Here is a 25207-nt window from a genome sequence, read left to right as displayed (position 1 = left end):
ACGAGATCATCAGTTTATTGGCAATTTCTCGCATGGAATAGCCTTCATTTCTCAGAACAAGAATAGACTGACGAGTTTCAGAAGAAAGTGCTTTGTTTCTGGCCATTTTGAGCCTGTAATCGAACCCACAAATGCTGATGCTCCAGATACTGAACTAGTCTAAAGAAGGCCAGTTTTATTGTTTCTTTAATCAGAACAACAGTTTTCAGGTCTGCTAACATATTTGCAAAGGGGTTTCTAATGATCAATTAGCCTTTAAAATGATAAACTACGATTAGCTAACACAACGTACCATTGGAACACAGGAGTGATGGTTGCTGATAATGGGCCTCTGTACGCCTATGTAGATATTCCATAATAAATGTGCCGTTTCCAACTACAATAGTCATTTACAACATTAACAATGTCTACACTGTATTTATGATCAATTTCATGTTATTTTAATTAGAAAAAAAGTTATTTTATTTCAAAAACAAGAACATTTCTAAGTGACCCCAAACTTTTGAAAGGTAGTGTGCTTCCTGTAAGTTATTCTACAGACATTCAAGGGTTTTTCTTTATTTGTTCTATTTTCTACATTGTAGAATAATGGTGAAGACATCAAAACTATGAAATAACACATATGGAATCATGTAGTAGCCAAAAAAGTGTTAAACAAATCTAAATATATGTGAGATTCTTCAAAGTAGCCACCCTTTCCCTTGGTGACAGCTTTGCACACTCTTGGCATTCTCTCAGCCAGCTTCATGAGGTAGTCACCTGTAATGCATTTACATTTTAACAGGTGTGCCTTGTTAAAAGTTAATTTGTGGAATTTCTTTTCTTAATGCGTTTGAACCAAACAGTTGTGTTGTGACAACGTAGGGGTGGTATACAGAAGACAGCCCTATTTGGTAAAAGACCAAGTCTATATTATGGCAAGAACAGCTCAAATAAGCAAAGAGAAACAACAGTCCATCATTACTTTAAGACATGATGGTCAGTCAATATGGAAGATTTCAAGAACTTTGAAAGTGTCTTCAAGTGCAGTCGCAAAAACCATCAAGCGCTATGATGAAACTGGCTCTCATGAGGACCGCCACAGGAAAGGAAGACCCAGAGTTACCTCTGCTGCAGAGGATAAGTTCATTAGAGTTAACTGCACATCAGATTGCAGCCCAAATAAATGCTTCACAGAGTTCAAGTAACAGACACATCTCAACATCAACTGTTCAGAGGAGACTACGTGAATCAGGCCTTCATGGTTGAATTGCTGCAAAGAAACGACTACTAAAGGACACCAATAAGAAGAAGAGACTTGTTTGGGCCAAGAAACACGAGCAATGAACATTAGACTGGTGGAAATCTGTCCTTTTGTCTGATGAGTCCAAATTTGAGATTTTTGGTTCCAACCGCCATGACTTTGAGACGCAGAGTAGGTAAACGGATGACCTCCGTATGTGTGGTTCCCACCGTGAAGCATGGAGGAGAAGGTGTGATGCTTTGGTGTGCTTTGCTGGTGACACTGAGTGATTTATTTAGAGTTCAAGGCACACTTAACCAGCATGGCTACCACAGCATTCTACAGCGATATGCCATCCCATCTGTTTTGGGCTTAGTGGGACTATCATTTGTTTTTCAACAGGACAATGACCCAAAACACACATCCAGGCTGTGTAAGGGCTATTTGACCAAGGAGGAGAGTGATGGAGTGCTACATCAGATGACCTTGCCTCCACAATCACCCGATCTCAACCCAATTGAGATTGCCAAGAGTTTGCAAAGCTGTCATCAAGGCAAAATATAAAATAGCTTTAACACTTTTTTGGTTACTACATGATTCCATATGTGTTATTGCATAGTTTTGCTGTCTTGTTCTACAATGTAGAAAATAGTCAAATTAAAGAAAAGCCCTTGAATGAGTAGGTGTGTCCAAACCTTTGACTGGTACTGAAGATGGTAGATCATAGTTGATACTAAAATCTTGAGTTCACAAATGTTTTCTATTCTACTTGCTATAACAATAGCATGTGTCATAATAGTATCACAAGTCATCACAATAGTGGTTCACGACTTAAAAAGAGTTGCCATGACTTCAAATGTTAAGTTGCCTCAACATGCATCTTATAATGCAACTAAGTTGACATAACTTAAGTAGGTAACTCGTCTGTTGAAGTTAAAACAAGTACACATGTTTTTCTGTGTACTGTATATACATCAACTAACTGTACTACAGTAGCTACCTTTTTCAGGACGGCAGCCTAGGCCACTTGAGTTCCCGATGCGGTTCATCCTGGCTCCGAAGCACCCGGTGTAAGCTTTACTCCTGGTGGCCATGACCAGGTCCTGCAGCCGGCCCCTCTGACTCTGCGCCCCGCTGTAGCTCCCTTCTGCAGCTGGCTCCCGGACGTCTGAGAGCAGAAGCCTCTGTGGGGGCTCTGGGGCCACGTCTCACCCTGGGCTAGCCTGACTGTGTTGGTGCTTTGGGTTGGCACCCTCGTAGTCCACCGCAGCCAAGGTCTCCTCGAATCGCTCCAGTAGATTCTGTAGAACGGAATTGACGTGGACGTCACAATATTTCACGACTTGATTTAGTTGCAGTATCCTGGGCACTGTTTTGGTCATCTATCACAGACAAAAAAGTTCCTGAAGCCATTGACATGAAGGCGATTCAAAATGTATTTCCCTTCAAATACAAGAAACCTTCATTCCAAAAGAAGTCTAGATATTTTACTCAAAAGATGGTTTTGAAGAGCGCATATTAGGTCAGACATTTTGTCTTTGACTAGCTGTTGTTAGATCACAAAAGTTTCCAGGCCCTTTGTCAAACAACCATCCATCAATCCAATTCAACACAACTTTATTATCAATTCTACCAGGGACAAAGAATCAGTGTGCCCTACCTAAATCAACTGACTGGACTAGTAGCTACCTATCTTCAATTGGGCCAAATTGCTAGCAGGGTAGGGTCTGCCCAACACATGGACTGCCATCAACGTCTGCTGATACAGCAGGACCAGAAGTCCCCATGAGGTGGCCTTCCTCGCCATGCCTGATTCTGTTTAGGCTCTGGTTTGTTAGTGCTAAGGCAGGTTGTTAGCCAAGCACTCTCTTATTTAGGCACTTAGACATAAACACACACACACACCCACAGAGGAGACGATCTGGTGTCAGTGGCTCATCATTTTGTGCATTGTCTGAAGTGCATTCTGACACCTCTGTCTGATAAGGCTGCTGGTAAAATGTCATTTTAAGTGGCAGCTGGCTGGTGACTAATGTGTGTTCGTGTGTGTGAGAGCATACTCATGGTAGGGCCCGGTCACACAAACAGTGTGTGACCTCAGGATCAGTCTTAGGGGCCTGCGCTCAGACATGGCCGTGTGTTGCCGGGAATCCATCCGCTACACAAATACTTGGCATTGCTCTCGCTACAAACCCTAAATATGCCATAGTAGGTTAAAAGCATGCTCTGCTAGTCTATATATAGTGGGGGTTTATTTATGAAACATTTCTCCAGGTTAGAATATGTTTTAGGGAATGTTACTTGCATCATACTGGCTCACTTGGCAAACATAACATACATAAAGACATGACAATAATAATGACATAATGACAAGGCAAAAATAAACAATTAATAAGTGTTAGGTATAGTCCTAGGAAGCCTGTAGGTACCTCAATAACCTTTAGTTCTGTCTAAATGGTGTGTAATCCACACCTTTAATTGAACAAACACTTACATTGGCCTAGTTTAGAATGGTTAAAGCATCCTTAAAATAAGCAGAATATCTTTCTTTGAGTGTGTGGACCCACTTTATAGTGTTTTCTCTTGGAGGGGTTTCCTCATTATCTTGCATGGCCCAAAAGAGAGAGACCTATGAGAGGCAATGCATGACTTAATTAATCTTGAGTGGTGGTATTTACGAGTCGTCAATAATAAATAGTCTACTTGTGTTGTGGCAATAGTTACCAGGCCCTCCTATCAGTATTCTGGTAAAGCATGTGAATTGTCTGCTAAGGGGACTGTTGTTGGGCATTCACTGATATATGGATGAGAATCTTGGGTGCTAAATATCAGACTACATATCTCATGTCCTATCCATGTCTGGCCAGAGTCATGGGTTTGTCAACGTTGTGAAATCATGGAACTATTGAACCAAAGTATAAAGTTACACGTCAAAAATACGTCTGGATGAGTCAGAGGGGTAGCCGAAGACTATTTCCCGAGCGTTCTCTCTCCATGGTGCTGAAATAACAATAGCAGTGCTGAAGACGGTGTTGAAGCAAACCTCGAATTTGAGGTTTATTCCTTGTGATTTTACTTAGAACCAAGTTGTCACTTCTGCTGCCCCTCCCCTCCCCTCCCCTCCCCCCCCCGGCGCTTGAGGGCGCCAGGCTGCCCTGCATCACGCACTCCTTCCATCCATTACGCACACCTGCCTTGCCTCGTCACGCGCATCAGCGATATTGGACTCACCTGGGCTCACTCATCACCTGTTATTACCTCCCCTATATTTGTCAGTTCCCTAGCTCTGTTCCCGCTTCTGCATTGATTGTCTTTTGTTTGTGTTACCTGTTTGCTGACGCTGACGCTGTTCCTGTCTCGTTCCATGTCCGTTATTTATTAAATGTTTTACTTCCCGTACCTGCTTTGTCTCTCCAGCGTCAACTCATGTGACACAAGTCGTTTTTATTTGCATCCCCCGTAATGTATTGTTCTGTGTGTTTTTATTGTTCTGTGAGGGTCACCCTGCTAGGTCTCTTGTGAGTTAGTGGGCTATGGGCAGGTCATCCCAATTGATAATCACCTGACTCAGTTTGGCTTATGATAGGCCTGTGAATAGGATCCCAAGATGTTTAGGCAAACTTCACATCTTATTATTTTCCTCATTGATTATTCAGCCTGAACCTATGACTTAGGCATTCTGTCATTTTGAATAACACATTTTTCCTAATGGATAGTATAGAAAGTAATCAGACAAAACATTTCATGAGCAATTGTAAACATTTATTGTACACCAATGACACCATATAAAGAAACATCTTGCATTGGTTCAAATAAATACATTGGCAATAAACAAAATGTAATAAATTGAAAATAAATAGGTAGCCTACAGACTATAAATAAGAATACCCCTTGGTAAGTATTTCCTTTGCTGTTCCAGGTAATGTGTAAGATTTCATCTTCTCTTTGGATCTGAAAATAGAGAAACAAGAAATTAGCCAACAATTTTGTCTCTCAACATAACTCTCACAATGGATATTAGTCAAATTAACCACGCGGTTTTGGAGTCGACTACTTGGACCCTATTTGATTAAGAGATTTCGTCTGATGCACAGTAGTCTATGATATTAACCTTAACTATACCCACTGTATTTGCCGACCGTGTTGCATCCAAGAGAGCTCATTGAGCCGATTCGGTCTAGCCTTCGCCCGAAGCAGCCCGAGTATCTCTTCGATGTTGAGTCGTTTCGGACAGTTTTCAGGTCCCGAGCCGAGAGGAACTCTCTTATTGCGGATTTGTCGAGTCGGTTTTGTTGTTGCTCACTCTCATCCTCTGCAACCATTGCGATGGCTTCGAGAGTCATGTCGTCCAACTTTTCTGTGGCGACCCGCTCAACCTCGCTCCGCTCAGGAATGGACTCTTCAAGTCGATGGAGAAGTACCTAAAATGCCAAAAGCAAGTTTCAACAAACGGTTTCAATGGTATCTATCCTTGGACTTTAACGTATAGGAAATATAAACTACATGATCTATCCGCAACAATATCTCTCAAAGGCGTAAAAATTTGCCTATAGGCCTATAGCCTAAAAGGGACTCACCTTTAAGACATCCATGTCATCATTGGTCAGTAACCCATTGTAGACAGGATATGCGCTGAGCAGCGGCAGATTTAAGAACAGGATAAGGCCAAAAAGAGGAATGTTGGAGAGCTGCATTATTCTCTTTCTTCTTCAGTGAAGGTGAAGTGATGTGTGAAGCTTGTTTATTTTCTTCGTAGTTGTCGTTGTTTCTACACACCTACCGCATGGTCTTTTATATCTAGTCTGACACGCACAGTTATGCGAGGAATTGGAGTTGCATGCCAACACCTGATTGTGATAACAGTAGCTGTCGGAAGCAACTCCTTTTAAAGCGTTGTCTTCCTAGATAATGGGGCATACCCATGACATAGGCCTAGTCAGTTCAATCCTTTCTTTAGAAACACACGTTCATAAATTGGCGAACGTATTGTAAGAGATTGTTGACTTGGAGTAGGCCTACAGGAAGTCATAGGCTTAACACGGGCTTTGCCAACAGTGTGCCGCTTTCTAGCATTGAGGACAGACCTCGCGCCTTGTTTATTGTTACTAAATGTGGCGATTATTCATGATTAAGTCATTGTGAAGTTCTTAGTAAACCGCAATGATTCAATGACTATATGTCAAAAGCCTATATGGGTTTTAGGTAAACCATATGCATAAAAGTGAGTTTAATGAGATATACCCAGGGGTGGACTGGGACAAAAATTAAGCCCTGGCATTTCAGCCACATCTGCCCGTATAACTGCATGCGCCCACACAGGCAGTAACGCTACTGACACATAACATAGGCAACTATAGTACAGCTTTTCTCAAGTTTACTGTACCAGTGACCGGTGAAACATAGTTATCCTTTTTTAACCAGCTCATGTTTTAAGACAAATGCAACATGTAAAAGCACCACTACAACTCACCACTATAACTGTGTCTCTGTTGCCTCCCTGCTGTGCCCTGTCTCTGTCTGTCTGTCTGTCTGTCTGTCTGTCTGTCTGTCTGTCTGTCTGTCTGTCTGTCTGTCTGTCTGTCTGTCTGTCTGTCTGTCTGTCTGTCTGTCTGTGACTCCTAAGTGTTAATTGCTATTACATACACTATAGAGCCAACATATTAAGGAACTGGCAGTGCATCTGTGTCTCTTTGTTTTCTTCCTACCTCCACTGTACTCACCTCTGAGCTGTCTCTGCTAAGCCTAGCATCCTTTCCCACAGCACTGGCACCAGAAGACCAGGGGACCACACTGCATGTGCTGGGCGAGCAACATCCTAGTTGTGAATGAATAAACACATTTCTTAGATACAAAATAAAGATTACTGAATAAATGCCAAATAGATGACCATTGGCTCATAATACCTTATGAAAGCCTAACTACTTATATTGCAAATATAAGTGCCTGGCTGTCATACATGTCCCCCCTAATTACTGTTACATATATAATATAGAGCCAAAATATCAATAAACTGTCAGTGTGTGTCTCTGTCTGTGCAGTAACACTTTATTTTAAGGGTCCATAACAAACTTAATATAAGACATTTACAAACCGTTTGCTCACCATTTATTAATCATTATTCCCACATTTGTAAATGTTTGTAAGCTAGTTATTCACACGTAAATATACTTCCTTAAACATCCTGTGTTCTGTGCTTGTTCTTTTACCAGGTACTGCAGGAATGTCTACCAATAGCATGCCCATATTTTTGTGAGAAATTACACTGGTCAGTCAAACCATTTAGCAAGTATTTATAAAGTATAAATACCACTCACCTTAGATTAGGCACTGCAAAAATACTTCAGTATACATAGGGTACATTAGACAAAGAAGAAAATCTTTCAATTAGTGCATGTCAAGTGTTCCCTCTGTGCACTTAGTTAATGTGTGCTGGGATGAAGCGGACACAGAAGCTCTTGTCAGAAACACACTTTATTGAATTACCCTTGTAAATTGTTTAGTGCATTCATGTTTCCTCATATATCTAGTAATTCATTTCTCCTAAATATATACATTGCCGGTCAAAAGTTTTAGAAAACCTACTCATTCAAGGGTTTTTCATTATTTTTACTATTTTCTACATTGTAGAATAATAGTGAAGACATCAACCCTATGAAATAACACATATGGAATCATGTAGTAACCATAAAAGTGTTAAACAAATCAAAATATATGTGAGAGTCTTCAAAGTAGCCACCCTTTACCTTGATGATAGCTTTGCACACTCTTGGCATTCTCTCAACCAGCTTCATGAGGAAGTCACCTGGAATGCATTTCAATTAACAGATGTGCCTTGTTAAAAGTTAATTTGTCGAATGTTTTTCCTTCTTAATGCCTTTGAGCCAATCAGTTGTGTTGTGACAAGGTAGGGGGGTATACAGAAGATATCCCTATTTGGTAAAATACCAAGTCTATATTATGGCAAGAAGAGCTCAAATAAGCAAAGTGAAACAACAGTCCATCATTACTTTAAGGCATCAAGGTCAGTCAATATGGAACACTTCAATAACTTTTAAAGTTTCTTCAAATGCAGTTACAAAAACCATCAAGCGCTATGATGAAACTGGCTCTCATGAGGACCGCCACAGGAATGGAAGGCCCAGTTACCTTTTCTGCAGAGGATAAGTTCATTAGAGTTACCAGCCTCAGAAATTGCAGCCCAAATAAATGCTTCACAGAGTTCAAGTAACAGACACATCTCAACATCAACTGTTCAGAGGAGACTGCATGAATCAGGCCTTCATGGTCGAATTGCTGCAAAGAAACCACTACTAAAGGACACCAATAAGAAGAAGAGACTTGTTTGGGCCAAGAAACACAAGCAATGGACTGGTGGAAATGTGTCCTTTTGTCTGGAGTCCAAATTTGAGATTTTTGGTTCCAACCGCCGTGTCTTTTTATGAGACGCGGTGTGGGTGAACGGATAATCTCTGTATGTATATTTCCCACCGTAAAGCATGGAGGAGGTGTTATGGTGTGGGGGTGCTTTGCTGGTGACACTGTCTGTGATGTATTTAGAATTCAAGGCACACTTAACCAGCATGGCTACCACAGTATTCTGCAGCGATACGCCATCCCATCTGGTTTGGGCTTAGTGGGACTATCATTTGTTTTTCAACAGGACAATGACCCAACACACCTCCAGGCTGTGTAGGGTATATTTGGTCAAGAAGGAGATTGATGGAGTGCTGCATCAGATGACCTTGTCTCCACAATCCCCCGACCTCAACCAAATTGAGATGGTTTGGGATGAGTCTGACCGCAGAATGAAGAAAAAGCAGCCAACAAGTGCTCAGCATATGTGGGAACTCCTTCAAGACTGTTGGAAAAGCATTCCAGGTGAAGCTGGTTGAGAGAATGCCAAGAGTGTGCAAAGCTGACATCAGGGCAAAGGGTGGCTATTTGAAGAATCTCAAATATAAAATATATTTTGATTTGTTTAACACTTATTTTGGTTACTACATTATTCCATATGTGTTATTTCATAGTGTTGATGTTTTCACTATTATTCTACAATGTAGAAAATAGTATAAATAAAGAAAATCCCTTGAACGAGTAGGTGTTCTAAAACTTTTGACCGGTAGTGTATACTGTTGTTCTTTTCTTCTTTTGCCAGTGTCATGAGTATTTACTTTGAGCAAGGTTAATTATGTGTCTAGGAAATATTTGGTCAAGTTGTATTGTAGCACTTTTCAGTTTCATATTTAAATGCAGTAATTTATCCTTTTGCAATCCTCCAAGTGGATGCGATGTTCAGGTGCACATGAACACTTGCTACACTGACAAGAAAGAAGGTGTTTATTTCCTTATTGTAATGCATCCTGTGTTTGAAGTTCGCAAGTCTGGGAGCTCCATGTCTTGTCTGTCATGTATGTGCTTAATGGGAGCACGGGCGGGTGCTCGGCTCCATAAGTAATACGTTTTGCTGCTGCTTGTTGACCTGCAGAACTATCATTATTAAATATGTATTCATTAATTGAAAGTATTCCTGTTTTGATGATAAGGCAGGAATGTTTAAGATGCTTATTTAGACAGAATATGTAAATGTGGGTATGATGAAAATGCCTCTTACATGATTTAAATCCATATTTGGGTAAAGCTCCATGGTTAATGGTATGGGCCATAGGAAGGGGCCATGGGTGTAAAGCTATAGCTGTTTCACCTGAGGGTTTCAGTTATGTTCAAGCTCTGCTATGTGAGCTGTGTGGGGAGGCTGTCCCTAGCCTCTATAATCCAATCTGCTATAGTTGGTTTGGCAGGATAGGCCTGATTGAGGCTTAGGTTTTTGATTTGTATTCAAACCTGTATTTTGAGTGTTTATTTTGTAAATACCTTTTGTAGATTATTTAAATATTAATTGGATTTCTCCATTCACCTGGAACCACCTTTCACTGATAATAAACTGGACACTATTTTGCACCTGATCCTGCTGCCTCCTGCTAATTACTGCGCTTAAGGCTGCTCCAACATCTGGTCCCTATCGCATGTGCATTTTAATATATTTTAATAATTTAGACATCATTTAGCTCATGTGTGTGTCTAAGGTGTGGTGTGTGCTGGACCCTGGGCCCTGGGCAGATGCTCTCTCTACAGACCTGCCATATAGATTTTGAAGTTGGACTTTTGTTGCGTTATTAAATGGTGTCATATCGATGTGGAATAATAGGCTACTGCATCTGTCACATTCTTGTATCTGAACTTGCATTTACTTTTGTAGTGTCAGTAACTTTACTTTTTACAATAAACAATGGGAGACTTTCCAATTTACTGGTCCAACAGCAATAGTTGGGCTTATAATGAGAACAAATTCGTTAACTGTGTCATACTACTTGTCTACAAGAATGCGACATATTGTTGATAAATCGTTTTATCATAATAATCCTCCGATTATTTGGACCTCATGTGCTTTCATTGCAGCGCTGGTTGAGAGGATAAACTATTCCATGTATTGCAGTAAGTAGTTCATTAGAAGGTATGACTTGAATTGATCTCATTATCTTTCTCTCTGTGTGACCACTAATGTGACCAACTATGGAAGGCTATACTGTGTTTAATTCATAAGAAATATAGAATTGGATAATTGATAATAAAGAAAAGTTCCACATCTAATAATTTATTACAAATAATGCCATCTCACAACATGATCAAACATATACATCGATTTGATACACACAAGTGAACAATACTGTACAGGCGTCCAACACATAACAAATGCGTTGTATTAGGCATTTCTGGAGAGTGCGATTAGCAATCAAATTGTCCTTTTCGTGGTAGAAATACAATATGCATGTCCAATTGTCACTGACAGTCTAGAAACCAACCAACACAGAAATTAAGAGATGTAATTTAGCATGTTTTAATATCGAAATTATTTAGTATAAATTCGTTTGTGAAATACACATTTCTCAGTTTAGGACTATTGTTTGAAGGGGAAAAAATGCATTCTCCAGAATGCCAGGGAGAGTTCCACGGAGGTCAGACATGACGCAGTTTTTTTTACGTCCATGAATGGGTAGGCCTACAATGTTCTTCAGTTCCCTGATATTATCTTCTTGTTACCTGCAAATACAAATTAAAATCATATAATAATCAACTGATTAATTTCATATTTTTGTGGTTATATTGTTGTCAAACGTCACCATGCAGAAGTTCAAGTCATAGCCCAAAATGATATCAATGAATAATGAATATACAGCCCTTTCTTGATCATAATAATGTAATGGAGTTAATATCGATGTGTGTGTGATCTTGCAACAACCTTTATGTTATGTCTTACAATAGACAGAGCTATGCGTAAAATCAATTCGAGCGTAAAGCCAATACATTTTACGCATACCTTTTAGCCCCAAAGTATGGACATTTTGCACACAAATTGACATGATACTACATTCTTGTGCTTATTTGTACGTTTTTAAAGGCATTCCACTCAAATAATTGCCTTCAAATATACCAGTCTTGACGTTATTGCACCCCAGTCCGCTCCACGAGCCGATTCTCTCAATCCGGTTACCGAAACAGCTGTTGAACGATTTGGCCGTCCTCCTCAAACCGATTAGATCTTTCAGACGTGACACCACAGGGCTTTCGGGGGCAATTATTTTGGCTGCGTTGATTACCATTCTCTCCTTCTGCCCCCGCATCGCCGCGGGCGAGTTCTCAATATCCTCCATATCGGCTGCGTCCACGTCCTCAGACTCTGACGGATAAACGTCATTTTCCTCGTTAACCGTCAACTTGTCCTCGAGCCGCTGGATCAGGTCCTATAAGTGAACAAATGGCGCGTATTAATGTCACGTAGTCATAACGTATTACTTTGAAAGGTGATTTAATATAGAATGTAGGCCTGTGCGCATATAATGTATGCTGATGTCACCAGTTACACTTTGTCTGCAGAAATTACACAATTCTAAGAACTTAAATGAACTTGATTGCCTTTTTTTATGTTTTTGTACTGCTTGTAACTGTATGTCCTACCTTGATATTTTCCAACTCTTGAACATTCCTACTGGCATATAGATTTTCCCAGCTCACACTGTGCGTCATTATTAATACGATATATCCAAAGAAAATATGCAATTTTGCCATTCCGATAACAATCCCCTGTGGTCTTTTTGAGGTGTTTCAGATATCCCGTTCAGTGTTTTAATGACGGGATGACTAGGGGCTCTTTTTATGTAGACCCCTTGCCTCAGACAGTAGCTTACTTATCAAGGACTGCATGTTATGACATAATTCAGCTTGACATTCCGTCGCCTTGACAGTGATAAGGGAGCAGGGTTGTGTGCGACGCCCGGACCGACTGCCTTTTAAGATAATATTTTGTTTGGACCATTATTTGGACTGGATAGGCTTATTTTCTGTAGAGTTGATGGTAGCTGTTGAGGTGTCATCTTTATAGTTTGTCTTTGGGGGTGAGAGAAGGAGGAGGATGAGGATGGGAGATTAAGAATTGGTCAGGTGGAGGATGGAGAGGTGAGAGAGGAAGTTGCGATAGGCTACTGATCGGTGTTGGGTGTTATGATGATGATATTGGCAAGTCAGAAACATATGCTTCACTTGCTTGAGTGAGGAGAGCGTAAGTCTCGGTATGCCAGACCATGATTGTAAAAAAAAACCGGAGACAATAAAACTCACAACAAAGTAATTTATTATGCAAAATATTTATTTCAACGCATTAGGCCACAATCTATCGCAAGTCTGCACGTTCTTTTTCTTACAAGAAAATAAATAGATAAATACATACAACAATAGTATATTATAGCAAGAGACAAAAATGAAAATTCATCAGTATACAGTTCTAAAATAATAACCATTTAAATATTCCAAATGCGAACCACACATTTAAATACATCTCATCACAAACGCCATTGTAAACTCTCAGTCGAGACTTTCTGAGGTGAAGAGGTTCATCCTTGTTGAAGAGTTCAAGTAAGGGTCGTTTCTTGTGCTCTGATCAACAGCCCAAACCCTGCAGAAACAACACAAAACATAGAGCTGGTCTTGAGAAACAATATTGCATTTATTTGATAGTTCAAATAAACACATTATAATATAAATTCAACTCCAACATACTGTAGCTACAGCTTGAATGGATAATCCCATTCGGTTGGATTAACGCAGAGGATAACCATACCTGTCCTTTAGCATCCAAGCCCACTGAATGACCCAATTCGCTCTAGCCTGACGCCGAAGCAGCTTCTCAGTCCACCCTTCTTGAACCGGCTCCACGAGCGCTTGGGGGTCGTCATAATGTCATTGAGAAGACGCGCAATTACATCCTCCTTTCCCGTCAGCGCAGAATTCCTTGCGTCTTCGGAGTCCCAAGGAGGCACCTCTTCCGCGATGTTCTCTGTATTCAAGTCTTTCCCATCCACCCCCATCTCCTCCGACGCGTAATATGGTACACGACTCTCCTCCTCCAGAAGCTGTTTCAAGCTCTAACGGAGAGAAACCATGGAATTATTAACCTCAATGTCACTTCAAGCCACTTGAAACAGTCTTCCATCAATTACAATAATATATATATATATATATATATATATATATATATATATATATATATATATATATATATATATATATATACATACATATATGAATTGGTGGAATAAGAAGAACAGAAAAATAGCAATGATCAAGAGAGTTTGGCGCATGACGCTCCAGTTTACCTGTAGGTTTGACATGGGGTTGGCTCCTACCAAGTTCAGAAGTACAAGCGCAGTTAAACAGAAAAATGGGATATTTGAAATCATTTTCATGTAGTTCGTCTTGTCCCCTTCGCTCTGTAGGTAGACCAAATCCTTCCTCTTGCCTGTTCGCCTTTGGCAACTCAACGTCACCAGGTGCGCTTTTATATCTGTGCGTTTCGTCACGGAGGCCCAAGAAAACATGAACCGTGATTAATCTAGAGAGGAGCAGACAATGCTGTGGGAGTATGTAGCTAATTCGACTGGATCTCCACCTCAATTGACATATGCCTAAAACTGTGACGCCAAGAGGGCTCTACCCAATTACCCCTGTCTCCATACCCGTGTCAAGAGATGCATAAAGGGGGCTATACCTCCAGCTAAACGTTTTATATGTCTCTGTGGTTCATTTGAGATGATGTTGTTGTGTGATACTTTCACAAGGAGAGACAGTGAGACAGACAGACTAACAGACAGACAGCCCTCTGGGCAAAAACTGATTGAATCAATGTTGTCATTTCAACCCCCAAAATCTATGTGATGATGTGGAATCAATGCGGGAAACGGAATTGGATTAATAAAAAGTCATCAATTTCGTTTTTTTTTCACCCAACTTTTAACCTAAATCCATTGACATGGTGATTTATTTGTGTATTTCATGTTGAATTCACATTAGTTGACAACTCAACCAAATGTTTGCCATCTTCTGTTTGAAGACATTGTTTATCTTCTGCTCTCCTTGTGTCATTTGTGTCATTTGATGTGACATTTTTTATTTAACAATCAATGACCTCAGCAATTGTTAACTATAGTTCCCTAAAGAAGAAGTGAAAGGTGATGAAGAACATTGACTATTTGAGTCTTGAGGTGTGTCCCAGATGGCACCATATTTCCTATATAGTGCACTACTTTGGACCAGATCCCTATGGGCCCTGTGGGCCCTGTTAAAAGTAATGCACTATAGAGGGAGTTGGGTGCCATTTGTGACTTAAACAGGGTTTTGATATTTCACCTGCCCCATGCCCCATGTGTTTGGTGAACTTGGCATCAGCCTGAGAGTTATACAGTTGTTTAAGTGAAGAAACAGTGGTATTATGGTGATTATATGTTGATGGACAGACAGACAGACAGACAGACAGACAGACAGACAGACAGACAGACAGACAGACAGACAGACAGACAGACAGACAGACAGACAGACAGACAGACAGACAGACAGACAGACAGACAGACAGACAGACAGACAGACAGACAGACAGACAGACAGACAGACAGACAGACAGACAGACAGACAGACAGACAGACAGACAGACAGACAGAAAGACAGACGCAGAAAATATGAAGTCCCAATGACCTTGAACAACATTTTATTCCATTTATTTCAAATGAAGTGGTTGTCATTCATTGAATAGGCTATTTATAGGTTACATACAGAAAAGTTGGTATTGGGAGTTATTTCACAACCTATCACAGTGTCTCTTTTCAGTCTCTATTCAACTTTTATTGAACAAAAATTGATATCCAGGACCTGCTCAGGGACAATAGATGTGTGTATATACAGTTTTCCTATTTGGCATTGTGAGTTACCAAAACTCTACATGCATTACAATCATTCTGATACGTTTTGTCATCTCATCCACAGGAGTGAATGGGGTTTACACATCACATTTTTATCAAGCTCAAGTGATCCTAACATTGCTTCCCTAACCTCCTCCACTCCTAAGCAAGTCTTGCATTTGTTCTGTTATACTTGTTAAGAAGCATATGGATTTACAGTTGTTACTGCAGGCTGGTAACATTTCTCTAACTCAGTCTGGATCCCTCTCAATGAAGATGGAGTTATGACCTCTCCTCTCCTCTCCTCTCCTCTCCTCTCCTCTCCTCTCCTCTCCTCTCCTCTCCTCTCCTCTCCTCTCCTCTCCTCTCCTCTCCTCTCCTCTCCTCTCCTCTCCTCTCCTCTCCTCTCCTCTCCTCTCCTCTCCTCTCCACACCTGGACACATTATATCCGTAAATAGTTACTCAGTAAGGCAGTGTTTTTATTTTTGTTTCTCTCCCTATCTTTGTAGGAAAGTCCAACCAGTGTCCATCAAGAAGTCATGAACACATGTTTTTTCCCCCTGTGGAGAAGTCTGCAGAAAATACCTTGAAACTAAGAAAATGTATTGAGATACGTCTTGGACAGTGTTTTAAAGATGTCTCTCTTGGCCTTCAGATACCAACCATACATTTCATACTTGGCCAAAGAGTCAGACATTTGCTGTTCTACTGTTCAGTAATCCTGTCTCATGCAAAAGATACTGTTGAAAACAAATCAAATCATGATTGCCCTTGTATCCATGGATACAGAAATGGATCTAGCCTCTATAACAACAATGCCTTAAGGCTGCTTCTACTTTACGTTATTGAAACATAAAGTGCCAAAACTGGAGAAAGCATCTATGCTATTATGCTATTCCATAATATAATACTGTTTGAACTGACCTTTTTTGGCCCTTATTGCTGTAATGTCCAATATAGAGAAGAGTTGAGAGTTCACATATTACCAGTGGTTTGTCATTTCAAAATGGGAAATGTGATGATGAATGTAACAGTATGGATCTGTGATGATGCTGAATGCTTGCAGTCCATGTTCATGAAAAGAACACAATAGAAATAAGTTTCCATATGTGTTCATGCAACTTTATACATACACTACCGTTCAAAAGTTTGGGGTCACTAAGAAATGTCCTTGTTTTCCATGAAAACATTCATGAAATGAGTTGCAAAATGAATAGGAAATATAGTCAAGACATTGACAAGGTTATAAATAATGATTTTTAATAGAAATTATTATTGTGTCCTTCAAACTTTGCTTTTGTCAAAGAATCCTTCATTTGCAGAAATTACAGCCCTGCAGACCTTTGGCATTCTAGTTGTCAATTTGTTGAGGTAATCTGAAAGGTTTCACTCCATGCCTCCTGAAGCACCTCCCACAAGTTGGATTGGCTTGATGGGCACTTCTTACGTACCATACGGTCAAGCTGCTCCCACAACAGCTCAATAGGGTTGAGATCCGGTGACTGTGCTGGCCACTCCATTATAGACAGAGTACCAGCTGACTGCTTCTTCCCTAAATAGTTCTTGCATAGTTTGGAGCTGTGCTTTGGGTCATTGTCCTGTTGTAGGAGGAAATTGGCTCCAATTAAGCGCCGCCCACAGGGTATGTAATGGCGTTGCAAAATGGAGTGATAGCCTTCCTTCTTCAAGATCCCTTTTACCCTGTACAAATCTCCCACTTTACCACCACCAAAGCACCCCAAGACCATGACATTGCCTCCACCATGCTTGACAGATGGCGTCAAGCAGTCCTCCAGCATCTATCCGAACATCTCAAACTTCATCTGTCCATAACACTTTTTTCCAATTTTCATCTGTCCAGTGTATGTGTTCTTTTGCCCATCTTAATCTTTTCTTTTTATTGGCCAGTCTGAGATATGTCTTTTTCTTTGCAACTCTGCCTAGAAGGCCAGCATCCCGGAGTCGCCTTTTCACTGTTGACGTTGAGACTGGTGCTTAATGAAGCTGCCAGTTGAGGACTTGTGAGGCGTCTGTTTCTCAAACTAGACACTCTAATACACTTGCCCTCTGGCAAAGGGTTTTCTAATGATCAATTAGCCTTTTAAAATGATAAACCTGGATTAGCTAACACAACGTGCCACTGGAACACCGGAGTGATGGTTGCTGTAATGGGCCTCTGTACGCCTATGTAGATATTCCATCAAAAATCTGCTGTTTCCAGTTACAAAATTAATTTGCAACAATAACAATGTCTACACTTTATTTCTGATCAATTTGATGTTATTTTAATGGACAAAAAATGTGCTTTTCTTTCAAAAACAAGGACATTTCTAAGTGACCCCAAACCTTTGAATGGTAGTGTATATTAGATGTTAGTATCTGTATATCCACCACATAATAGTACAGAACAAAACATTAGCAAACACAAAATACAGTATTTTAGTGCTAAGGCTACTGTAGCTGTGTTTAATCAAGGCTACTGCATACACCTATTGTTCATTATTCTCAGCCACACACACACACACACACACACACACACACACACACACACACACACACACACACACACACACACACACACACACACACACACACACACACACACACACACACACACACACACACACACACACACACACACACACACACACACAGTACCAGGTTCAGATCCGTTAGCACTGTGCATTGTTTATATGATGAAGCACTGATGTGCTAATTAAAAACGTTAATGAGGGGGAACCCCCGTTAGCTGGAACAGGCACATTCTTCATCGGAGTGACAGTGTATTGTTTTAAATGTCACACAACGTAACAAGCTCTGGGGTAGTTATGTCGCTCATGTTCCGCTATAGGTTAATGTGGTTCAAAAGCTGTAGTGATTTAGAAAAGGCAAATGAAACACATGGTTCGATAAAAGTGGATTGTATCCTCTATGATCCGCATTGTATCCTCTATGATCCGCATTGTATCCTTTATGATCCGCATTGTATCCTCTATGATCCGCATTGTATCCTCTATGATCCGCATTGTATCCTCTATGATCCGCATTGTATCCTTTATGATCCGCATTGTATCCTTTATGATCTGCATTGTATCCTCTATGATCCGCATTGTAACCTCTATGATCCGCATTGTATCCTCTATGATCCGCATTGTATCCTTTATGATCCGCAATGTATCCTTTATGATCCGCATTGTATCCTCTATGATCCGCATTGTATTGCCATTTGAGAGTTGACACATCTTTGTTTCCAACTGTGATGAAACTGTGAAAATCATTTCATTTTGATTCATCATAACACTGAGTGAACAAAACATTAAGAACACCTGCTCTTTCCATGACATAGACTGACCATGTGAAACCAGGTAAAAGCTATGATTCCTTATTGATGTCACTTGTTAAATCCACTTCAACTAGTGTAGATGAAGGGGCGGAGACAGGTTAAAGAAGGATTTTTAAGTCTTGAGACAATTGAGACATGGTTTGTGTAAGTGGGCCATTCAGAGGGTGAATAGGCAAGACAAAATATTGAATTACCATACCAACGGGTATGGTGGTAGGTTTCAGGCACACCGATTTGTGTCAAGGAATGGAAAACGTTCCTGGGTTTTTCATGCTCAACAGTTTCCCGTGTGTATCAAGAATGGTCCACTACCCAAAGGACATCCAGCCAACTTGACACAACTGTGTGAAGCATTGGAGTCAACATGGGCCAGCATCCCTGTGGAACGCTTTCGACACTTTGTAGTCGATGCCAAAACTAATTGCGGCTGTTCTGAGGGCAGAAGGGTTGTTCAACTAAATATTAGGAAGGTGTTCCTAATATTTGGTATACTCAGTGCCTTCAAACTATTAGCACCCCTTTTCTTTTTCCGCATTTTGTATTACAGTGGGATTCAAATGGATTTAATTGTAAATTTTTGTCAATGATCTACACAAAACACCATATAATGTCAAAGTGGAAGAACAAATTCTAACATTTGTTTAAAAATGTATGAAAAATAAAACACTAATATAACTTGATTAGATAAGAGGGTGGGTGCAACTCAATACTGAGAAAGGTGTTCTTAATGTTTTGTACACAGTGTATAATTGTATTATATTTTAGCTTAGAGAGAGAGAGAGAGAGAGAGGGCGAGAGAGAGAGAGTGAGAGAGAGAGAGAGAGAGAGAAAGAGAGAGAGAGAGAGAGAGAGAGAGAGAGAGAGAGAGAGAGAGAGAGAGAGATAGAGAGAGGGCGAGAGAGAGAGGGTGAGAGAGAGAGAGAGAGAGAGAGAGAGAGAGAGAGAGAGAGAGAGAGAGAGAGAGAGAGAGAGAGAGAGAGGGCGAGAGAGAGAGAGAAAGAAACATTTCAACCTGACCTCATATTTTTCAACAAATAAAAAATGTGAGTGTTTGGCCTGCCAGGTGCTACTTTTGAAAAAGTTGAGTCTGATGAACGGTCTTGGTGTTTCAACCCCCTGAAAAGTACATTATCGGCAGATGCCCTGAGACCTAAGTCAATTTGGCATGATAGCTCCTTGTGCCAAGAGGCTGGTGAATTGTCAATTAGTCCCCCTCCACCTCCAAACTGTGTGCCCCACATCCGAGGCGGCGGGAGGTGGTGGTAATCGGGCTAATCGCTCATAATTTGCCCTTGGTCTCTCTTCTCACTAGGGTAGTGTGTGAGTGTGCGCTAGGTTGTGGGGTTGTTTGGAACAAGCTTCTAGTCTACACACATGCATACACATACTTACACACACAGGCACACACATTCATACCACACCAACACACGCACACACACATTCACACGTGCACACTATTTCCAATAGAAGTGAAACTTCAAAACAGGAATGTGATTTACAGTAGACAGATGAATTTGTCATTTTCCCCCATGTTCTATTACAATCCTCTAGCCTTCACACAACAGTGTCAGTAAACTCTTTACTACAAACTGGAAGACACAGCATCAGTAAGGAAGTTCAAAATGCTGATATGTAACAAAACGTTGGAGATTAGGGCCAGGATTCAATATGACTGCATGAATGTTGTCAGCTATTCACCTTTTAAAAGGCTATGTTCCCGAGTTTGTAGAGACCACATATGTCAGCTCAATTGGAAATTACCTTTAAATGTCAAGTGCGCTTTAACACGGATCTACCACTGATCGGATTGAATCCCAGCCTAAATTGTATTTTGCAGCAAAATACAATACATATTTTGCTGTACAGCCATGTCAATATATAGCTAGCTACTAATAATATACAGTGTAAGATATTATAGCTAATGAACAATAATAACAAATCATTGATGATGATTACTATGACAACGATGCTAATGATCCACCCGCTCCGACACTTGAATTAATAATATGACAGGACGAGAATGGGTCGAGAATTTGTCCCCTGATTAGGAACAGAAAGAGGCGGACGAGAGACAGCCACTGAACCACGGATGTTCTCAACTAACGCAGTCTGTCGGCACTGTCCTCTCACTCTTCCGACACACACTGATTATCATAGAGACATTGCTAAAGCGCAGCGGGAAGAACACTCATTATCCCCGATTCACTGGATGTATTCCAAATGAGACCCTATTCCCACTACTGTTGACCAGGGCCCATACGGATTAGGAAGAGTGTGCCATTTAGGATGTAGCCACTGTCTTTCTGAGAAATGCTTTGTTTGAATCCCTGTCCACCCCCACACAGGAAATTGTCCAGTTGAATTTTCATTGTAACATTTCTAGTGTCGATTCAGGAGTTAAATTCACTCTGTAAGAGTGAAATTAACACTGAGTGGTGTAAAATAATAATAACTGAGTGGTGTTAATAACTAGAGTTATTGTTTTACACTGTGGAGAGTAAAACAGCCACATCAAAACCACGCCCATCATTATCATATTTCCCAGCATGCTCTATTGCAGGTTAATTTTTGGGTATTTTTTTTAAATATCTGTGTCTTTGCATATACAGTTGAAGTCGGAAGTTTACATACACTTAGGTTGGAGTCATTAAAACTCGTTTTTCAACCACTCGGTTAGGACATCTACTTTGTGCATGACACAAGTAATTTTTCCAACAATTGTTTACAGACAGATTATTTCACTTATAATTCACTGTATCACAATTCCAGTGGGTCAGAAGTTTACATACACTAAGTTGACTGTGCCTTTAAACAGCTTGGAAAATTCCAGAAAATGATGTGATGGCTTTAGAAACTTCTGATAGGCTAATTGACATAATTTGAGTCAACTGGAGGTGTACCTGTGGATGTGTTTCAAGGCCTACTTTTAAACTCGGTGCCTCTTTGCTTGACATCATGGAAAATCAAAAGAAGTCAGCCAAGACCTCAGAAAATAATTGTAGACCTCCACAAGTCTGGTTCATCATTGTGAGCAATTTCCAAACACCTGAAGGTACCACGTTCATCTGTACAAACAATAGTACGCAAGTATAAACACCATGGGACCACGCAGCTGTCATACCGCTCAGGAAGGAGACGCAATCTGTCTCCTAGAGATGAACGTACTTTGGTGCGAAAAGTGCAAATCAATCCCAGAATAACAGCAATGGACCTTGTGAAGATGCTGGAGGAAACAGGTACAAAAGTATCTATATCCACAGTAAAACGAGTCCTATATCGACATAACCTGAAAGGCCGCTCAGCAGGGAAGAAGCCATTGCTCCAAAACCGCCAGAAAAAAGCCAGACTACGGTTTGCAACTGCACATTGGGACAAAGATCGTACTTTTTGGAGAAATGTCCTCTGGTCTGATGAAACAAAATATAACTGTTTGGCCATAATGACCATTGTTATGTTCGGAGGAAAAAGGGGGAGGCTTGCAAGCCGAAGAACACCATCCCAACCGTGAAGCACGGGGGTGGCAGCATCATGTTGTGGGGGTTCTTTGCTGCAGGAGGGACTGGTGCACTTCACAAAATAGATGGCATCATGGGGGGGGGAAATTATGTGGATATATTGAAGGCATCAGTCAGGAAGTTAAAGCTTGGTCACAAATGGGTTTTCCAAATGAACAATGACCCCCAAGCATACTTCCAAAATTGTGGCAAAATGGCTTAAGGACAACAAAGTCAAGGTATTGGAGTGGCCATCACAAAGCCCTGACCTCAATCCCATAGAAAATGTGTGGGAAGAACTGAAAAAGCGTGTGCGAGCAAGGAGGCCTACAAACCTGACTCAGTTACCTGACCAAACCTGACCAAAATTCACCCAACTTATTGTGGGAAGCTTGTGGAAGGCTACCTGAAATGTTTGACTCAAGTTAAACAATTTAAAGGCAATACTACCAAATACTCATTGAGTGTATGTAAACTTCTGACCCACTGGGAATGTGATGAAAGAAATACAATCTGAAATAAATCATTCTCTCTACTATTATTCTGACATTTCACATTCTTAAAACAAAGTGGTGATCCTAACTGACCTAAGACAGGGAATTTTTACTAGGATTAAATGTCAGGAGTTGTGAAAAACTGAGTTTAAATGTATTTGGCTAAGGTGTATGTAAACTTCCGACTTCAAATGTACATTGGCTGATTCATCTTATGCTACAAAAAGATAAATAACATGCATTTTTCTAAACTAACCCAATCAGTTAGTTAGATTTATTGCACCTGTTACTGAAATGGTTGTTCCAGTTGAACTGGTTTAGGTAGTCTTCTTATCAACTTTCCTAATCCTGACATTCTCTCTGAATGCAGGTTGCGGCGGAATACAAATTCCAACTGTTAAACATCCTAACTCTGGCTGGATTCCAGTAGGAAATACACATCACTTTGCAAGCCATCATAAAAGGACTTGCAGGCTTGATGTGGGCTGCAAACCAGGCATTTCCTAACACCTCTGTGTTAGGGTAAAACTAGCCCATCAAAGTAAGGCCATATGATATATGTCTTGTATTGTCATAGATGTTAATGATAGCATTTGCCTAGATACTCAGTTGGTGAAAGCGACAGGCCTTTCAAATGAAATAATTCAATAACCATGTCTCTGTCACTAACAAATACAGTCATGGGTGTTAAATATGCAAATTAGACTCTACACCATACAGTGTTAAAACAATACCCCAAAATGATTTACTGTAACATTGCAGGTGTTCATTTCTTACACTGAGAAAGTGTTACAGCGTCAGCACTAAGCAAAGAGAGTCCAGTTTACTCGAAATCAAGTGTTATGTTTTACACAGGAGGTGGTATGTATTACTCTACAGTGGAGCTATGCAAACACCACAGTCAAGTTAATTTTAACACTTTAAGAGTTGAATAGGGAGCAGTGCAACAAGTTAAATATTTAACATTTTCAGAAGATTTATTTTCACACCAGTTCAGTGGGACTCATATGTTCACTGAAAATAGTGTACATTTAGCACTTTCAGAGTTAATCAATGTACACCATTTATTTTGTTGTGTACTTCCATATCCCTTTTAAACAATCATTAATGAAAATGCAAAAAAATAACTGCCGAAACCTTTTCAAAAACAATTAAGGTCATTTGAATGACTCTTTGACCGTGCGGCATAGGCAGGATATTTTGAAGACAGTATCAGTATTTTCGGCTATGAATTGAGGGTATTGCTCATGGCACTTGTGTAATGATTGATTCACCACTGGGGGATCATTAGCTTGGCTGTTGAGGTGTTCTGGTGGAGTGTGTTTATCTGTGTGTGTGCGTGCGTGGGTGTGTTCGCATGTGTGTGATCATGATCAGGCGATTCCCTGATCCACCTCTACGCAGACGACACCATTCTGCATACTTCTGGCCCTTCCTTGGACACTGTGCTAACTAACCTCAAAACGAGCTTCAATGCCATACAACACTCCTTCCGTGGCCTCCAACTGCTCTTAAACGCTAGTAAAACCAAATGCATGCTTTTCAACCGCTCGCTGCCCGCACCTGCCCGCCCGACTAGCATCACCACCCTGGACAGTTCCAACCTAGAATATGTGGACAACTATAAATACCTAGGTGTCTGGTTAGACTGTAAACTCTCCTTCCAGACTCATATTAAACATCTCCAATCCAAAATCAAATCTAGAATCGGCTTTCTATTTCGCAACAAAGCCTCCTTCACTCACACCGCCAAACTTACCCTAGTAAAACTGACTATCCTACCGATCCTCGACTTCGGCGATGTCATCTACAAAATAGCTTCCAACACTCTACTCAGCAAACTGGATGCAGTCTATCACAGTGCCATCCATTTTGTTACCAAATCACCTTATACCACCCACCACTGCGACCTGTATGCTCTAGTCGGCTGGCCCTCGCTACATATTCGTCGCCAGACCCACTGGCTCCAGGTTATCTATAAGTCTATGCTAGGTAAAGCTCCGCCTTATCTCAGTTCACTGGTTACGATAACAACACCCACCCGTAGCACACGTTCCAGCAGGTATATCTCATTGATCATCCGCAAAGCCAACACCTCATTTGGCCGCCTTTCCTTCCAGTTATCTGCTGCCAGTGACTGGAACGAATTGCAAAAATTGCTGAAGTTGGAGACTTTTATTTATCTCACCAACTTTAAAAATCAGCTATCTGAGCAGCTAACCAATCGCTGCAGCTGTACATAGTCAATCTGTAAATATCCCACCCAATCTACCTACCTCATCCCCATACTGTTATTATTTTATTTACTTTTCTGCTCTTTTGCACACCAGTATCTCTACTTGCACATCATCATCTGCTCATTTATCACTCC

General features: G+C 40.6%; 3 protein-coding genes across 3 annotated transcripts; all 3 read right to left on the bottom strand.

Annotated features, from left to right (window-relative positions):
- Positions 1 to 4962: 4962 nt before the first annotated feature.
- LOC139557237 (brain natriuretic peptide-like) lies at positions 4963 to 6021 on the bottom strand. Its single transcript, XM_071371767.1, has 3 exons — positions 5800 to 6021; positions 5349 to 5643; positions 4963 to 5173 (listed from the first exon to the last, which is right to left on the bottom strand). Exons 1-3 carry the CDS (start codon positions 5914 to 5916, stop codon positions 5157 to 5159), a joined length of 429 nt encoding a protein of 142 aa, XP_071227868.1. The 5' UTR covers positions 5917 to 6021; the 3' UTR covers positions 4963 to 5156.
- A 4840-nt stretch (positions 6022 to 10861) lies between these two features.
- On the bottom strand, positions 10862 to 12470 carry LOC139558034 (ventricular natriuretic peptide-like). Its single transcript, XM_071373449.1, has 3 exons — positions 12236 to 12470; positions 11712 to 12021; positions 10862 to 11320 (listed from the first exon to the last, which is right to left on the bottom strand). Exons 1-3 carry the CDS (start codon positions 12344 to 12346, stop codon positions 11292 to 11294), a joined length of 450 nt encoding a protein of 149 aa, XP_071229550.1. The 5' UTR covers positions 12347 to 12470; the 3' UTR covers positions 10862 to 11291.
- Positions 12471 to 12905: 435 nt separating this feature from the next.
- On the bottom strand, positions 12906 to 14101 carry LOC139557236 (C-type natriuretic peptide 3-like). Its single transcript, XM_071371765.1, has 3 exons — positions 13930 to 14101; positions 13395 to 13698; positions 12906 to 13229 (listed from the first exon to the last, which is right to left on the bottom strand). Exons 1-2 carry the CDS (start codon positions 14017 to 14019, stop codon positions 13402 to 13404), a joined length of 387 nt encoding a protein of 128 aa, XP_071227866.1. The 5' UTR covers positions 14020 to 14101; the 3' UTR covers positions 12906 to 13229; positions 13395 to 13401.
- Between the last annotated feature and the right edge of the window lie 11106 nt (positions 14102 to 25207).

Source organism: Salvelinus alpinus, chromosome 28, assembly GCF_045679555.1.
Source record: "Salvelinus alpinus chromosome 28, SLU_Salpinus.1, whole genome shotgun sequence".
Lineage (NCBI taxonomy): Eukaryota > Metazoa > Chordata > Actinopteri > Salmoniformes > Salmonidae > Salvelinus > Salvelinus alpinus.
The sequence above is the reverse complement of the archived record's forward strand: the minus strand, read 5'-3'. Positions and strand labels throughout refer to the sequence as shown.

What these genes read in the sequence shown, in the direction of transcription:
- LOC139558034 (XM_071373449.1), bottom strand. Translation starts at nt 12,346, where the DNA reads ATGGCAAAATTGCATATTTTCTTTGGATATATCGTATTAATAATGACG. An exon ending in AAGAGTTGGAAAATATCAAG is followed by an intron (nt 12,022 to 12,235) that starts GTAGGACATACA and finishes GTTCACTTATAG; the next exon opens with GACCTGATCCAGCGGCTCGA. An exon ending in GTGCAATAACGTCAAGACTG is followed by an intron (nt 11,321 to 11,711) that starts GTATATTTGAAG and finishes TTGTATTTGCAG; the next exon opens with GTAACAAGAAGATAATATCA.
- LOC139557237 (XM_071371767.1), bottom strand. Translation starts at nt 5,916, where the DNA reads ATGCAGCTCTCCAACATTCCTCTTTTTGGCCTTATCCTGTTCTTAAAT. An exon ending in ATGACATGGATGTCTTAAAG is followed by an intron (nt 5,644 to 5,799) that starts GTGAGTCCCTTT and finishes TTGGCATTTTAG; the next exon opens with GTACTTCTCCATCGACTTGA.
- LOC139557236 (XM_071371765.1), bottom strand. Translation starts at nt 14,019, where the DNA reads ATGAAAATGATTTCAAATATCCCATTTTTCTGTTTAACTGCGCTTGTA. An exon ending in ACCCCATGTCAAACCTACAG is followed by an intron (nt 13,699 to 13,929) that starts GTAAACTGGAGC and finishes TCTCTCCGTTAG; the next exon opens with AGCTTGAAACAGCTTCTGGA.